The sequence below is a fragment of the Boleophthalmus pectinirostris genome, unplaced genomic scaffold (assembly GCF_026225935.1).
Source record: "Boleophthalmus pectinirostris isolate CB_2022bp ecotype Guang Dong unplaced genomic scaffold, ASM2622593v1 HiC_scaffold_4, whole genome shotgun sequence".
Lineage (NCBI taxonomy): Eukaryota > Metazoa > Chordata > Actinopteri > Gobiiformes > Gobiidae > Boleophthalmus > Boleophthalmus pectinirostris.
Window position 1 is genome coordinate 40,868,307 of NW_026571353.1, and position 17,035 is coordinate 40,885,341.

The 17,035-nt window shown below is 42.3% G+C and overlaps 1 protein-coding gene across 1 annotated transcript in view; it reads right to left on the reverse strand.

Moving 5' to 3' along the window:
* The window catches only part of LOC110159186 (docking protein 2-like), a 31,861-nt gene extending 15,109 nt beyond the window's left edge, over positions 1 to 16,752 (reverse strand). Inside the window, exons 1-4 of the mRNA XM_055161881.1 lie at positions 16,343 to 16,752; positions 15,278 to 15,400; positions 13,536 to 13,709; positions 10,351 to 10,462 (exon numbers count right to left, since the gene is read on the reverse strand). Coding sequence (XP_055017856.1) covers positions 10,351 to 10,462; positions 13,536 to 13,709; positions 15,278 to 15,400; positions 16,343 to 16,402 — 469 coding nt within the window. The 5' untranslated portion in view covers positions 16,403 to 16,752. The remainder of the gene's footprint in view (positions 1 to 10,350; positions 10,463 to 13,535; positions 13,710 to 15,277; positions 15,401 to 16,342) is intronic.
* Positions 16,753 to 17,035: the final 283 nt, after the last annotated feature.

Here is a 17,035-nt window from a genome sequence, read left to right on the forward strand (position 1 = left end):
TATGATTAAATGAACAGATGAGTCATTGTTGTCACTTTTAGTTTTGTATTTATTTATTAAACCTTGTTTAATAAAGTCTTTAATAAAGTGTTTGTCGTGATCACGTGGTGCTGTGTGGAGCCTCCTCCTCCCTCTGTCCCGCGTGTCTCGATCAAACCCACTGATTATCGGCTCATGTTTAGGGAAATCTCATTCACCAGTCACTTTACATCCTCCTTTTATGGTGAGGTGGAAGTGTGAGGGGGCGTGGTCTGTCCTTTTATGGTGAGGTGGAGGTGTGAGGGGGCGTGGTCTGTCCTTTTATGGTGAGGTGGAGGTGTGAGGGGGCGTGGTCTGTCCTTTTATGGTGAGGTGGAGGTGTGAGGGGGGCGTGGTCTGTCCTTTTATGGTGAGGTGGAGGTGTGAGGGGGCGTGACGTGACGTAGGTTTACGTGCGCAAATTGTAGTTGCAGGTGGATTTATAAAGCAAAGATTACTGGTTTGGTGCGTGCGGTGGGTTTTCTAAATATGGAGTTTGTGTGGCGCACGCCTCTTGTGGCTACTAGACGTACGCACTAACTTACGACAACTCCTGCGCAGTTTTTATAAATGAGGCCCCTGGACTGAAACTGGACTGAAACAGACAAGAGACCAGGACTGAAACTGGACTCAACCAGGACTGAAACAGACAATAAACCAGCACTGACACAGAGCTGCAAACACAAGAGACCAAAGACTAAACCTGGACTAAACCAAGACTAAACCCGGACTGAACCAACTATTTGTAGAAACAATAAAACCCAAACCTCTCGTCTTATATTTATTTTTGAAGCGTGAGTATAAAACGCCTGAAGCAGCAGAAGCTCGTGTCCGTCACAGAGTCTCATCGTTTGGTTTGAGGAGGAAGTTGTTACTGTGAAGATAAAACCGAGGCCGGAGGAAAAAAAACCACAAGTTTCCACTGCAGTACACAAAAGTACACACAGCCGCTTCACAGTACACACAGAAATACGCACATTACTTCATTCATTTCCTGGAGGCTGGTTCTAACCTGAAAGAAACTGTGTTACGCAAAAATTATTCTGTGCATTTGAAGAAGAACTCAGTTTAAAATCTACAGGAGTCCGTGTGTCGTTCGTTCATTTGTTTTAAAAATAAGAAAAAAAAGAAAGAAAATGAAACAAACAATTTTCTTCATTATTTGTCTCCAAAACCAAAATGAAAAAAACATAATGATTCTGGTTTTTTTTTTTTCAGTTTTTGATTTTGTGTTTAAATGAAAAATGGAAAAAACGGATAACAGACTGAACCAGGACTAATCTGGTCTCAGTCTTGGTTTTAGTCCTGGTCCTGGTCCAGGTCTCAGTCCTGATCACCCTGGCCTCTCCAGACACTCCTGGTTCAGTCTTGGTTTAGTCCTGTTTTAGTCCTAGTTTAGTCCTGGCTCAGTCCTGTTTTAGTCCTGGTTTAGTCCTGGTTTAGTCCTGGCAGTCCTCCTGGTTCAGTCTTGGTTTAGTCCTGTTTTAGTCCTGGTTCAGTCCTGGTTCAGTCCTGGTTTAGTCCTGTTTTAGTCCTGGTTTAGTCCTGGTTTAGTCCTGGTTTCAGTCCTGGTTTAGTAGTCCTGTTTTAGTCCTGGTTTAGTTCCTGGTTTAGTCCTGGTTTAGTCCTGGTTTAGTCCTGGTTTAGTCCTGGTTTAGTCCTGGTTTAGTCCTGGTTCAGTCCTTTATCCATTTTTTCCATTTTTCATTTAAACACAAAATCAAAAACTGAAAAAACGAATCATTATCTGTTTTTTCATTTTGGTTTTGGAGACAAATAATGAAGAAAATTGTTGTTTTTTCGTTTTCTCATTTTTGGTTTTATTTTGAAAAACGAATAAACGAACGACACACGGATTGTTTTGTCTCACATCAGCAGGTCCAGACAGAGGAGCCACAATATTCTAACGGAAGTCAACGGGAGCCAGAAGGAGCCAGAAGAGCCGCACGGAGCACTTCCAATTATATATACGGTCTATGTGTGGCAGCCATTTTGTAGATACGATTTCATGTTACAAACGTATCCCGGCTCGAACGTCCCCCTGGCTTGAAAGTCCCGGTCTGAGCGTCCCATTCTCTTGGAGGGAGCGTTTTTTGTCAGTTTATAATATCAATATATCCTCATTTGCTCGCAGAAGTTTACTGAAATCGTATTTTAAATATTTTTTTCTTGTTCTCCAAGTCCTATAACATCTGTAACTGTTGATTTGGAGAGAAATATTAATTATTTCGTCACCTACATGAACATAATTTGTAAACAGCGCAACACAAGAAACTTAGAAAACTACAGAATTTGTTCAAAAATGATTCAGAATCAATTTTAGGAACTAAACTCTTAACTATGTGTTTCATTCAAATATGTGAAAAGCACAGTTGAAAGAGACCAGGACTCAACCAGGACTCAACCAGGACTAAACCAGGACTAAACCAGGACTAAACCAGGACTAAACCAGGACTCAGGACTCAACCAGGACTCAACCAGGACTCAACCAGGACTCTACCAGGACTCAACCAGGACTCAACCAGGACTCACTCAACCAGGACTCTAACCAGGACTCAACCAGGACTCAAACCAGGACTCAGGACTCAACCAGGACTCTACCAGGACTAAACCAGGACTCAACCAGGACTCTACCAGGACTCAACCAGGACTAAACCAGGACTCTACCAGGACTCAACCAGGACTCAACCAGGACTCAACCAGGACTGAAACTCAGGGACTCAACACTCAGGACTCTACCAGGACTAAACCAGGACTCTACCAGGACTCAACCAGGACTCAACCAGGACTCTACCAGGACTTAACCAGGACTCAACCAGGACTCACCACTCAGGACTCTAACCAGGACTCAACTCAGGACTAAACCAGGACTCAACCAGGACTCTCAACTCAGGACTCAACCAGGACTCAACCAGGACTCTACCAGGACTCAACAGGACTGGAAACCAGGACTCAACCAGGACTCTCAACTCAACCAGGACTCAACCAGGACTAAACCAGGACTGAAAAGGGACTCAACCAGGACTCAACCAGGATTCAAACAGGACTCAATCAGGACTAAACCAGGACTAAACCAGGACTGAAAAGGGACTCAACCAGGACTGAACCAGGAGGCAACCAGGACTCAAACAGACAAGAGACCAGGACTGAAACGAGAGACTCAATCAGGACTGAAACGCAGTTGAAACCACATAATCTTTGATGATTTTTTTGTATGTATGAACAAATGTGTTGAGATATATTGTAACTTGCACGTGTACAATATATATAATGACTTTTTTTTTTTAAATATATGTATATAGATTAACTAATTTAGTTTCTTAAAGTGTAGACTTCAGGGAAACTTTCCAGCTGGTTCTCTTACAAACTGAGCTCAACAAACTGCAAAACCTTCAAAACTGCATTTCACATTTATGTAAAGATTCCTAAATATTTTACTTACTTTTCACTTCTGGCTGTGACACATTCACGCTGATAAACGACAATTCTGAAATAAATTTTTGCTCGTGACACAACTGTAAAAATTTCCATCAAACTTGTTCAGTATTATTACAAACCCTGAGCCGTGTGAAACAGCAGCAGAAACACTTGAGTTTAGTTTAGTTTAAAATAAATCATGAGCCACAGAAGTTATTTTTTCAACTCGCTACGGCTCGAATCTGAATGTACCAAAAAAAAAAAAAAAAGACAAATGCTGACTCCACAGAATTATTGTTCCATTCAGAATTTGCGGAACATAAAGTTAGAATAGTGATGATTGTGACGCTGGTGAGTCCAACGTGTGTCACCGATCGGTCGCTGTTTCCCCGGGACGGTCCCAGGTTTGAGGGACTAATTGTTACGCAAAAATACAGAAAACCGAGCTTGAAAATGACCACAAGGAAAAAAAAAAAAAAAAAAAAAAAAAAAAGACAGAAGTTCAAGTTAAAAGAGTTTTTTCACAACGTCCGGAAGTGCCGCAATGTTGATAAATGCAACTTCTGGTTAATGGTTTTCTGTGTATATGGTTGTGTAAATGTGTGTGTAAATGTGTGTGTGTAAATGTGTGTGTGTAAATGTGTGTGTGTGTAAATGTGTGTGTAATGTGTGTGTGTAAATGTGTGTGTAAATGTGTGTGTGTAAATGTGTGTGTGTAAATGTGTGTGTAAATGTGTGTGTAAATGTGTGTGTGTAAATGTGTGTGTGTGTGTGTGTAAATATGTGTGTAAATGTGTGTGTGTAAATGTGTGTGTGTAAATGTGTGTGTGTAAATGTGTGTGTGTAAATGTGTGTGTAAATGTGTGTGTGTGTGTGTGTAAATGTGTGTGTAAATGTGTGTGTGTGTGTGTGTGTGTGTGTGTAAATGTGTGTGTAAATGTGTGTGTGTGTGTAAATGTGTGTGTGTAAATGTGTGTGTAAATGTGTGTGTAAATGTGTGTGTGTGTGTGTGTAAATGTGTGTGTAAATGTGTGTGTGTGTGTGTAAATGTGTGTGTGTAAATGTGTGTGTGTAAATGTGTGTGTGTAAATGTGTGTGTGTAAATGTGTGTGTGTGTGTGTGTGTGTGTAAATGTGTGTGTGTGTAAATGTGTGTGTGTGTGTGTGTGTAAATGTGTGTGTAAATGTGTGTGTGTAAATGTGTGTGTAAATGTGTGTGTGTAAATGTGTGTGTGTGTGTGTAAATGTGTGTGTGTAAATGTGTGTGTGTAAATGTGTGTGTAAATGTGTGTAAATGTGTGTAAATGTGTGTGTGTAAATGTGTGTGTAAATGTGTGTGTGTAAATGTGTGTGTGTAAATGTGTGTGTGTGTGTGTAAATGTGTGTGTGTAAATGTGTGTGTGTGTGTGTGTGTGTGTGTAAATGTGTGTGTGTAAATGTGTGTGTGTAAATGTGTGTGTGTGTGTGTGTGTGTAAATGTGTGTGTGTAAATGTGTGTGTGTGTGTGTGTGTGTGTGTGTGTGTGTGTGTGTAAATGTGTGTGTGTAAATGTGTGTGTGTAAATGTGTGTAAATGTGTGTGTAAATGTGTGTGTGTGTGTGTAATAGAGATGCGCGGATGGGCTACTTTTTCATCCAGGACTCAACTAGGACTCAACCCGGGACTGAACTAGGACTCAACCAGGACTCAACCAGGACTCAACCAGGACTCAACCAGGACTCAACCAGGACTCAACCAGGACTGAACTAGGACTCAACCAGGACTCAACCAGGACTCAACTAGGACTCAACCCGGACTGAACTAGGACTCAACCAGGACTCAACCTGGACTCAACCAGGACTCAACTAGGACTCAACCTGGACTCAACCAGGACTCAACTAGGACTCAACCAAGAGATCAGGACTCAACTAGGACTCAACCTGGACTCAACCAGGACTCAACTAGGACTCAACCAGGACTCAACCTGGACTCAACCAGGACTCAACTAGGACTCAACCAGGACTCAACCAGGACTCAACCTGGACTCAACCAGGACTCAACTAGGACTCAACCAGGACTCAACCTGGACTCAACCAGGACTCAACCTGGACTCAACCAGGACTCAACCAGGACTCAACCAGGACTCAACCAGGACTCAACCAGGACTCAACCAGGACTTCAGTTGAGGTGAATTAAAAATATCTTGAACTTGAGTTATGATTAGTCAGAATCAAATTGTAAATATGTCAAACTGGAATTATAAATATCTATAATTCAGTTGCAGATATTTGAAATGACAATTCCGGACTGGAAAAATGATGCAGATTTCCGGAATTTTCTTTCTGACTCGGCAAAACGATTTGGAGATAGCTGGAATAAATATCCAGCTCAGCGTTTAAAAGTTAAAACGGTTCGCCGCAGGAGCAGAGACGATCATTTAAGAAGGTTCTGGTTGTGCGATCTAAAAAGAGAATTAGTTTTGAGCAAGTGAACTTCCTGTCACACAGACCGCACTTCCTGTTCAGCTCTTCTTCTGCAGATTCTAAAAATAGTCGAACCGTGCGACACTAACCACATCTGAACTCGCTCTGTTCCTACACCCCCCCCCCCAAAAAAAAAAAAATACACGCCATGATTCATAATTACAAATAAAAATGCTGATTCATGCTGAGAGCGACAGACGACGGTTAAAAAGTAAATTAGAATAAAACTAGAGACCGAAGTTTTTAAGAAATGTCACGTTTTTGTTCATTTTGGATCAGAGACCAGGACTCAACCAGGACTCAACCTGGACTCCACCCCGGACTCAACTGGGACTCATCCAGGACTCAGTCAGGACTGCAAACAGACCAGAGACAGACTCAAGACCAGACTCAACTGGCTCAGGAACTCAACCAGAGACTGACTCAACCACTCAACTGGACTCAACCAGGACTCAAGACTCAGACCAGGACTGGACTCAACCACTCAACCAGACTCAACCAGACTCAACCAGGACTGAAAACAACCAGTGACTCAAACTGGACTCAACCAGAACTCACCAGACCCCGGACTCAACTGGACTCATCCAGGACTCAGTCAGGACTGTAAACAGACCAGAGACGAGGACTCAACCAGAACTCAAACACTAACAACCAGGACTGAAAAACAGACAATCACCAGGACTCACCGGACTCAACCAGACTCAGACTCAACTGGACTCAACCAGGACTCAGACCAACCAGGACTCAACCAGACTCAACCAGGACTCAACTCAACCTCAACCAGACTCAAACCAGGACTGAAAACAGACCAGAGACCAGGACTCAATCCAGACTCAACCCAGTCTCAACCAGGACTCAACCAGGACTCAACCGAGACTCAACCAGGACTCAACAGGACTCAACCAGGACTCAACCAGGACTGAAAACAGACCAGTGAGAAGGACTCAAACTGGACTCAACCAGAACTCTACCAGGATTCAACCCGGACTCAACTGGGACTCATCCAGGACTCAGTCAGGACTGCAAACAGACCAGAGACGAGGACTCAGCCAGGACTAAACCGTAACATAACCAGGACTGAAAACAGACAAGTGACCGGGACTTGACCGGGACTCAACCAGGACTCAGCTGGAACTCAACCAGGACTTAACACGGACTCTACCAGGACTCAACCCAGTCTCAACCAGAACTCGACCAGGACTGAAAACAGACCAAAGACCAGGACTCAACCTGGACTCAACCCAGATTCAACCCAGACTCAACCTGGACTCAAACCGGACTCAACAGGACTCAACCTGGAACTCAACCTGGACTCAAACCGGACTCAACAGACTCAACCTGGACTCAAACCAGACTCAACCTGACTCAACCGGACTCAACAGGACTCAACCTGAACTCAACCTGGACTCAAACCGGACTCAACAGGACTCAACCTGGAACTCAACCTGGACTCAAACCGGACTCAACAGGACTCAACCTGGAACTCAACCTGGACTCAACCCGGACTCAACTGGGACTCAATCTGGACTCAGCCAGGACACAACCGGGACTCGCCCCGGACTCAACCCAAACTAATTTCCAAAAAACATTTCCAGAGCTCTTCTCAGTCGCCTTCGTGTCTCAGTGAAAGTTCTCAGAGTTTCCTCACAGGCACAGAGAGGAGCTCGGAGTAGAGCCGCTGCTCACGTTCTAAAAGTACAGTCAGGGATTGTGGGATTGTAAACTTTTCGTCTAAGTTCATCCTCAGATCTGGTGATGCTTTGGCTTCACTAAAAACTCCACAGTCTGTTCTCAAAAATTGTCAAAAGGTGTTTCTTCTCTTTTCTCGAACACTTGACTCGTTTTTTTCACATGTCTTTCACAACATTCACACCAACTTTTTCCACTGTCGTCTTTCACACGTCGGACTCTGGTATTTTTAAACAACCCATGTTAAGCCCGTCAGAGTCAGACCCAGAACTTCCTCTTTAGTGGAACATAACTCGACTCTGACCACACACCACAAGACTCACAAAGAAAAAAAAAAAAAGAAATATAAAGAAGAAATATAAAGAAATTCATCATTAAACTGTTCTATTTTCATGGACACTAAACCAGACCAAGCTACGGGTCAGATCTGTGGAGAGGCGACCCCGTTCACAGTCAGAATGTCTGTTTGTTGTTGTTTTAGGTATTTTTGAGTCTGTCCAAAAACTCACCCCTATGACACAGATAATACTCCCTACAACTGTTCATAACAGACATACAGCTCTTACTGTATTATCTTTAAAAATAACTCAAAAAGCTAACGTACAAAAGACGACAAAATGAAAGGGTTTGGATTGACACGACACTGCTCCAACAAAGACACAGATAAAGACGTGAACTAAAGAAAGAGAAATGTCACCACTGCGTTTGTCTCAAGTCTCATGAAGCTCAGGATGCAACGGCTACAGGAGCAAATCTGGAGACATCTGCTCTTTCTGTCTCTGTGTCTCTCGCTGTGTGTCTCTGTCTCTGTGTCTCTTTGTCTCTCTGTGTTCGATGTTGGTCTAGAGCACAGGTGTCAAACATACGGCCCGGGGGCCGGATCCGGCCCTCCAAGACCTTTAATGTGGCCCTCAGCTGATTTTCTACTCAAATATTTTAATGATATTTTCTATTAAAACCTTGTTAATTTTCTGTGGTGTTTATCACAGCAGCGTCTCCAGCGTCTCTGTACGTGGCCCCTCCCACCAGAGCAGCACAAATGAAGACTTGTCTCTTTCCAAACGCTCTTAAAGGACGATCGTTTTGACTGTTGACCGTGACACCCTCATCAGAAAAATGTCCAACATGAGAAAAGTGGAGCCGAGTGCAGGATTTTACAACAAAAATGGACTTATTCTTATTTTCAAACAAGTTCATGTTAAAACTTTGTGTTGAAATTGCATTTTTCCTTAAAGTTTCAGGTTGTTCATAATATTATAATATTTTGTAAAAGAAAGAGTTCATCAATTAAAACAGATTTCTGTAATAGATTTGTGTTTCTCTGCACAAATATTTGAACTTATTGTTATTTTTGGGGTTTATATGACATGAGTTTTCTGATCCGGACACTTTGGGATCAAAGTCGGATGGATTCGGCCCCCGAACCAAAATGAGTTTGACACTTCTGCACTAGAGACTCGTACCTGTCTCCCTCTGTCTGCGTCTCTGTCTCTGTCTCTGTCTCTGTCTCTGTGTCTCTGTGTCTCTGTGTCTCTGTGTCTCTGTCTCTGTGTCTCTGTGTCTCTGTCTCTGTGTCTCTGTGTCTCTGTGTGTCTGTGTCTCTGTCTCTGTCTGTGTCTCTGTGTCTCTGTGTGTCTCTGTGTCTCTGTCTCTGTCTCTCTCTGTGTCTCTGTGTCTCTGTCTGTCTCTGTGTGTCTCTGTCTCTGTCTGTCTGTGTCTCTGTGTCTGTCTCTGTGTCTCTGTGTGTCTCTGTCTCTGTCTCTGTCTGTGTCTCTGTGTCTCTGTGTGTCTCTGTCTCTGTGTCTCTGTGTCTCTGTCTCTGTGTCTCTGTGTCTCTGTCTCTGTCTCTGTCTCTGTTCTGTGTCTCTGTGTCTCTGTGTCTCTGTCTCTGTCTGTGTCTCTGTGTGTCTCTGTGTCTGTCTCTGTGTCTCTGTCTGTGTCTCTGTCTCTGTGTCTCTGTGTGTCTCTGTCTGTGTCTCTGTGTGTCTCTGTGTCTGTGTCTCTGTGTCTGTCTCTGTGTCTGTGTCTGTGTCTGTGTCTCTGTGTCTCTGTTGTCTCTGTCTCTGTGTCTCTGTCTCTGTGTCTCTGTGTCTCTGTCTCTGTCTGTGTCTCTGTGTCTCTGTGTCTCTGTGTCTCTGTTCTCTGTCTGTGTCTCTGTCTCTGTCTCTCTGTTGTCTCTGTCTCTGTCTCTGTGTCTCTCTGTGTCTCTGTGTCTCTGTGTCTGTCTGTCTCTGTCTCTGTCTGTCTCTGTCTCTGTGTCTCTGTGTCTCTGTGTCTCTGTGTGTCTCTGTCTGTCTCTGTGTCTCTGTCTGTGTCTCTGTGTCTCTGTCTCTGTGTCTCTGTCTCTGTCTCTGTCTCTGTGTCTCTGTGTGTCTCTGTCTCTGTCTCTGTGTCTCTGTGTCTCTGTGTCTCTGTCTCTGTCTGTCTGGTCTGTGTCTCTGTGTCTCTGTGTGTCTCTGTGTCTGTGTCTCTGTGTCTCTGTGTCTGTGTCTCTGTGTCTCTGTCTCTGTCTCTGTGTCTCTGTCTGTGTCTCTGTCTGTCTCTCTGTGTCTGTCTGTGTCTGTGTCTCTGTGTCTCTGTCTGTCTCTGTGTCTCTGTGTCTCTGTCTCTGTCTCTGTGTCTGTGTCTCTGTCTCTGTCTCTGTGTCTCTGTGTTGTTCTGTGTCTGTGTCTCTGTGTCTGTGTCTGTGTCTCTGTGTCTCTGTGTCTCTGTGTCTCTGTGTCTCTGTGTCTCTGTGTGTTCGGTGTCGTTCTAGAGACTCGTACCTGTCTCCCTCTGGCTGTACAGGGAGTTGTCCTCCATCCCGGCCGTGGCTCCTTGGTTCTGGTTCTGGTTCGAGTCGGACCTGTTCCTCAAGTCCTCTGGTAAACTCGACCACTCTCTGTAAACTCGACTCAAACACACATCAACAACACAAACAACAACAACAACACACACAAACACACAAACAACAACAACACAACAAAACACACAACAACACAACAACAACACACAAACACACAAAACAACAACAACAACAACAAACAACAACACAACAACACACATGAAACACAAACACACAAAACAACACACAACAACAACAAACACACAAACACACAACAACACACAACAACACAAACACACAAACACACAAACAACAACAAACACACAAACAACAACAAACACACAAACACACAAACAACAACAAACACACAAACAACAACAAACACACAAACAACAACAACAACAACAACACAACACAACAACACACACAACAACAACAACACACACAACACAACAAACAACAACAAACAACAACAACAACAAACAACAAACAACACACACAAACAACAACAAACACACAAACAACAAACAACAACAACACACAAACACACACAAAACACAACAAACACAAACAACAACACACAAACACAACAACAACACACACAAACAACACAAACACACAACACACAAACAACAACAAACACACAAACAACAACAAACACACAACAAACAACAACAAACAACAACAAACAACAACAACACACACAACAAACAACACAACAACAAACACACACAACAACAACACAAAACAAAACAAACACACAAACACACAAAACAACAACAACAACAACAACACAAACAAAACAAACACAAATCAACACAAACACACAAACATCAACACAACACACACACACACACACAAACACACACAAACACACACACAACACACACAAACAACACACAAACACACACAACACACACAACACAACAACACAACACAAACAAACACACAAACACACACAACAACACAAACACACACAACAACACACACACACAACACATCAACACAAACACACACAACAACACACACACACACAACAACACACACAACAACACAAACACACACAACAACACAAACACACACACACACACACACACACACATCGTGTCACAGATAAGTGTGCACCAGACAAAGTGTGTGACAGGTGTTGTTGTGCGGCAGGAGGCTGGAGGGATGTGGGTTTGTCTTTAAAGCTGCATTGTGCAACTTTTCTGGTGCAGGCCCCGTCACTTCCTTCGTGGAGATGTTCTTGTTTTGTCGAGAACGTGAGACAACTACAGGCTTCATTACAGGTCAGATCTGTGGAGAGGCGCCCCCGTCCACACAGAGAAGTGTTGTATTTTTGAGCTCATAATGAATAAATCCTGGATAGATGTGTGTTTAATGTTGTACATCTCCATGGAAACCAGCAGGTGACAGACCAAAAAAGTTACACAATGAACCTTTAAAATGCCTTACTGAGAAAACTGTTGTACAAATATACTTTTACTGAAAGATTAATAAAGCTTTTAATAAAATATCAAGTCAAATTTTGTAGAAAGTTGTACTGAGCTGCCGTAATTAAAGGTGCACTGTGTAACTTTTCTGGCAGAAGGTCAACTGATGCTATTTTTCGTCACAATCAGACCTAGAGTTGTGTTTTGTTTCGTTCACATGTTTAACGCACAAACCTGCAGATTTAAACTGAGCTCTTCTCTCAAACAGAAAACACTCTGTTCCACCTTGTGATGTCATCATGTGGTGATACAGGAAGTGCTCCACTGTGTTTTTACACTCCACACACTTTCACTAGAATCATTTGGATCATTTTAGGCCTGGAATTTCTGCACAAATCTCTACTGAAGTAAATGTAAAAGGAGCTGTTCACTTGAAAACTACCACTTCATGACATCACAAGGTGGAACAGAGTATTTTGAGCTTTGGAGATGTAGACTAGTCGCCTGATTCATCAGACGGGTTCACTTCATAGAAACCATGTGACCTCGCAGCATTAGGATTCGTTCGCTCGACAGTAGACGGGTACTTTTTTTATTTAACCAGTCGCTGCTGTTTGGTCGTGACGTATGTAAAGCTCCAAATCCCACAGGAAGAAGAACAATAACGTCTTTCCTCTTGATAAAATTCACCAAACATTCTCTTTGTTCCGACTTTAAATCCTTGATCTCGGGAATTGTTGACAACACAGAATGTCTGTCTCTTCTCTGATTGGCTGGTGCCTGAACTCACACTTCCGGGGTTTTTACAAATCATCTAGTGTTTTCTGATTCCTGATCAAGTCACTGGAGAGAAATGAAACTGAGTGGAGGCACTCGGTGGCGCCGGCCTGACTAGTAGACTAGGGTGGTCCAAAAAAAAGTAGTTGTTTAGATTCTCTAGATTAGAACCCTGCATTTAGCCAAAATATTTGGGTCCAAATTTTTTACAAATTAATATTTAGAGGTTGGTCAAAACACTGTAGGGCCTGTACTATAACACAGAACCAAATAAATAAGGATTATTCAAATAATTTGAAGCGAGAAGGTACTACTACTACTATTACTATTACTACTACTACTACCGACAAAAGTACACGCAAACATCAGGACAGCAAGAAGGTACTACTACTACTACTACTACTACTACTACTACTACTACTACTACTACTACTACTACTACTACTATTACTACTACTACAAACTGAAACTTGCATAAAAGTTGCTTAGAAAGTCCATAAAGTCTGTAAAAAGTTATTTGAAAACACAAATTTTATCAATTTCTAGAAAACTTTATGCAGCTTGAACATCCTCTAAAACATCTCGTTTTTCTTCCAAATGTCTTCTTAAATTATCTTTTGAAGTTAAAACTTAAAGCAGGGTTCCAAACGAGATTATGTAAAACTTATTTTTTATCAGGGTTTGACGGACCAGCCTAACATAAACAGATTAATAATAAAGTGTTACTTAAACATGTATGAAACAAACAAAACTCCAGCTCTATTTTTGACGAGGAAACCACAACTTGACGTAAATCTCACAAGAATCGGTTTCGTGTCATATTTTTAAGTGCTGACGCTTTTGAAAGGTCAATAAAAAGTTCTAAAGTGACTGTTTGCTAAAGTGCGTCCGTCTCCTGTGTTGTTTTTCCGACACTCACGGGGAAGGCGATCTCGCACAGTTTCTGCGTCCACTCGTCCACCTGGAGTCTGTCCACGGCGAACACGAAGATCTTCTCCGTGGTCTCCATCAGGAACGCGCTGGTGTCTTTGGGAGAACCGTCCACGTCCACCGGAGTCACGCGGATACACGAGGACAGACGGATCACCTAGAAACCGCACAAACACACAGGTCAGACCGTTACCTAGCAACCGACACACACAGGTCAGACCTCAGACCTAGCAACCACACACACAGGTCAGACCGTCAGCACCTAGCAACCACACACACAGGTCAGACCGTCACCTTACCTAGCAACCACACACACACAGGTCAGACTGTCACCTAGCAACCACACACACAGGTCAGACCGTCACCTAGCAACCACACACACAGGTCAGACGGTCACCTAGCAACCACACACACAGGTCAGACCGTTACCTAGCAACCACACACACAGGTCAGACGGTCACCTAGCAACCACACACACAGGTCAGACCGTCACCTAGCAACCACACACACAGGTCAGACCGTTACCTAGCAACCGCAAACATATACAGGTTGTAGTAGTAGTAGTAGTAGTAGTAGTAGTAGTAGTAGTAGTAGTAGTAGTAGTAGTAGTAGTAGTAGTACCTTCTTGCTGTTCTGGTGCATGCGTAGACTTTTGTTGGTAGTAGTAGTAGTAGTAGTAGTAGTAGTAGTAGTAGTAGTAGTACCTTCTTTCTGTCCTGGTGTTTGTGTATACTTTTGTTGTAGTAGTAGTAGTAGTAGTAGTAGTAGTAGTAGTAGTAGTAGTAGTAGTACCTTCTTGCTGTCCTGGTGCTTGTATACTTTTGTCGGTAGTAGTAGTAGTAGTAGTAGTAGTAGTAGTAGTAGTAGTAGTACCTTCTTGCTGTCCTGGTGCTTGCGTATACTTTTGTCGGTAGTAGTAGTAGTAGTAGTAGTAGTAGTAGTAGTAGTAGTAGTAGTAGTAGTAGTAGTAGTAGTAGTAGTAGTAGTAGTAGTACCTTCTTGCTGTCCTGGTGCTTGCGTATACTTTTGTCGGTTGTAGTAGTAGTAGTAGTAGTAGTAGTAGTAGTAGTAGTAGTAGTAGTAGTACCTTCTTGCTGTCCTGGTGCTTGCGTATACTTTTGTCGGTTGTAGTAGTAGTAGTAGTAGTAGTAGTAGTAGTAGTAGTAGTAGTAGTAGTAGTAGTACCTTCTTGCTGTTCTGGTGTTTGTGTATACTTTTGTCGGTTGTAGTAGTAGTAGTAGTAGTAGTAGTAGTAGTAGTAGTAGTAGTAGTAGTAGTACCTTCTTGCTGTCCTGGTGCTTGCGTATACTTTTGTCGGTTGTAGTAGTAGTAGTAGTAGTAGTAGTAGTAGTAGTAGTAGTAGTACCTTCTTGCTGTCCTGGTGCTTGCGTATACTTTTGTCGGTAGTAGTAGTAGTAGTAGTAGTAGTAGTAGTAGTAGTAGTAGTAGTAGTAGTAGTAGTACCTTCTTGCTGTCCTGGTGCTTGCGTATACTTTTGTCGGTTGTAGTAGTAGTAGTAGTAGTAGTAGTAGTAGTAGTAGTAGTAGTAGTACCTTCTTGCTGTCCTGGTGCTTGCGTATACTTTTGTCGGTAGTAGTAGTAGTAGTAGTAGTAGTAGTAGTAGTAGTAGTACCTTCTTGCTGTCCTGGTGCTTGCGTATACTTTTGTCGGTTGTAGTAGTAGTAGTAGTAGTAGTAGTAGTAGTAGTAGTAGTAGTAGTAGTACCTTCTTGCTGTCCTGGTGCTTGCGTATACTTTTGTCGTTGCGTTCGTTCCAGTCGTAGATCTCGAGTCTGGACACGGAGCAGTGACTTTCTCTGAACAGGACGCACCAAATCTTCCTCCATCTCTGCAACAAAACAGCACAGTCACATCAAATGGCATGCTAACGCGCACTTCCTTCATCTCTGCCACAGTCACATCAAACAGCATGCTAACACACACTTCCTGATACTCAGACATCCAAACACTTTATAATTACAGACAGTACACAGCCGACTCATTTTGACCTGTCCTGGTACTTGTGTATACTTTTGTCAGTCTTAGTAGTAGTAGTAGTAGTAGTAGTAGTAGTAGTACAAGTAGTTGTAGTAGTAGTAGTAGTAGTAGTAGTAGTAGTAATAGTAGTACTTTCTTACTATCCTGAAGCTTGCATATACTTTTGTAAGTACTAGTACTAGTAGTAGCAGTGTTAGTATTAGTATTAGTAGTAGCAGTGTTAGTATTAGTATTAGTAGTAGTAGTAGTACTTTCTACTGTACTGGTGCTTGCTTATACTTTTGTTATTTTGACATCAAGAGCTGCATATGCAATATATCTGGACTGGGGCAAGTTGTAGTAGCAGTTATAGTAGTAGTAGTAGTAGTAGTAGAAGCAGTTATAGTAGTAGTCGCAGTTGTAGTAGTAGTAGTAGAAGCAGTTATAGTAGTAGTAGTAGTAGTAGAAGCAGTTATAGTAGTAGTCGCAGTTGTAGTAGTACTTTCTTGTTGTCCTGGTTTCTCTGCAAACTCTTTGTAGTAATAGTAACAGAAGTTGCAGTACTATCTCCTTGTTATTTTGGTGCCTGCATATATTTTACCAGTAGTAGTAGTAATAGTAGTAGTAGTAATAGTAGTAGTAGTAGTAGTAATAGTAGCAGTAGTAATATTAGTAATAGTAATAGTAGTAGTTGTAGTAGTAGTAATAGTACCAGTAGTAGTAGTAGCAGTAGTAATAGTAGTAGCAGTAGTAGTAGTTGTTGTTGTAGTAACAGTAGTAGTAGTAGTAGTAGTAGTAGTAAAAGTATTAGTACCTTTCCAAATCTCTGTTGTTGTAGGAACAGAGCTCCTTTCTTACTCACGTCGTCCTCCATTTTCTAAGTTCTTCTGCTTTTCTCACAACATTTCACCTTCAGTCTTTTGAAAACCGGTTCAGATCCTCCTGGTCCCGGTCTGGACCCCGTTTAGACCCCCTCAAAACCGGTTCAGATCCACAGAGACCAGCTCAGACCCATCGAAACCCGTTCAAAACCACCATGACTATCAAGTTCTCGACCTTCTGCAGCTCGTCTAGTCCTGCTTCTTCCAGTAAAGTCCCCGGTCTTGCTCTTGGTCTGGTCTTGGTCTGGTCTTGGTCTTGGTCTGGTCTTGGTCTTGGACTTGGTCTGGTCTTGGTCTGGGGACTCGTCTGTTGCAGAAGTGCAGTTTGTGGCGCAGAGCTGTTAAAGATGTTTCCTGTTTTTGACGTCATCAAAACCAAAAAAATGTCGATGAAGTGAATGAAGGAAGTGACTGTCACAATAATCCTGAGAACAAGAACTCTAGTAGTACTTTTATAAGAATAGTAGTATTATAATAGTAGTAGTAGTAGTAGTATGCAGGTGTCAAACTCTGAGATAACTTTAACTTCAGTATAATGTTATATTTAATAAAATAAGATGTTCAGTGTTTGGTTTAGTCCCTACACTGCAAAAAAATAAATCTATCTAACTTAAAATGAATTAAAT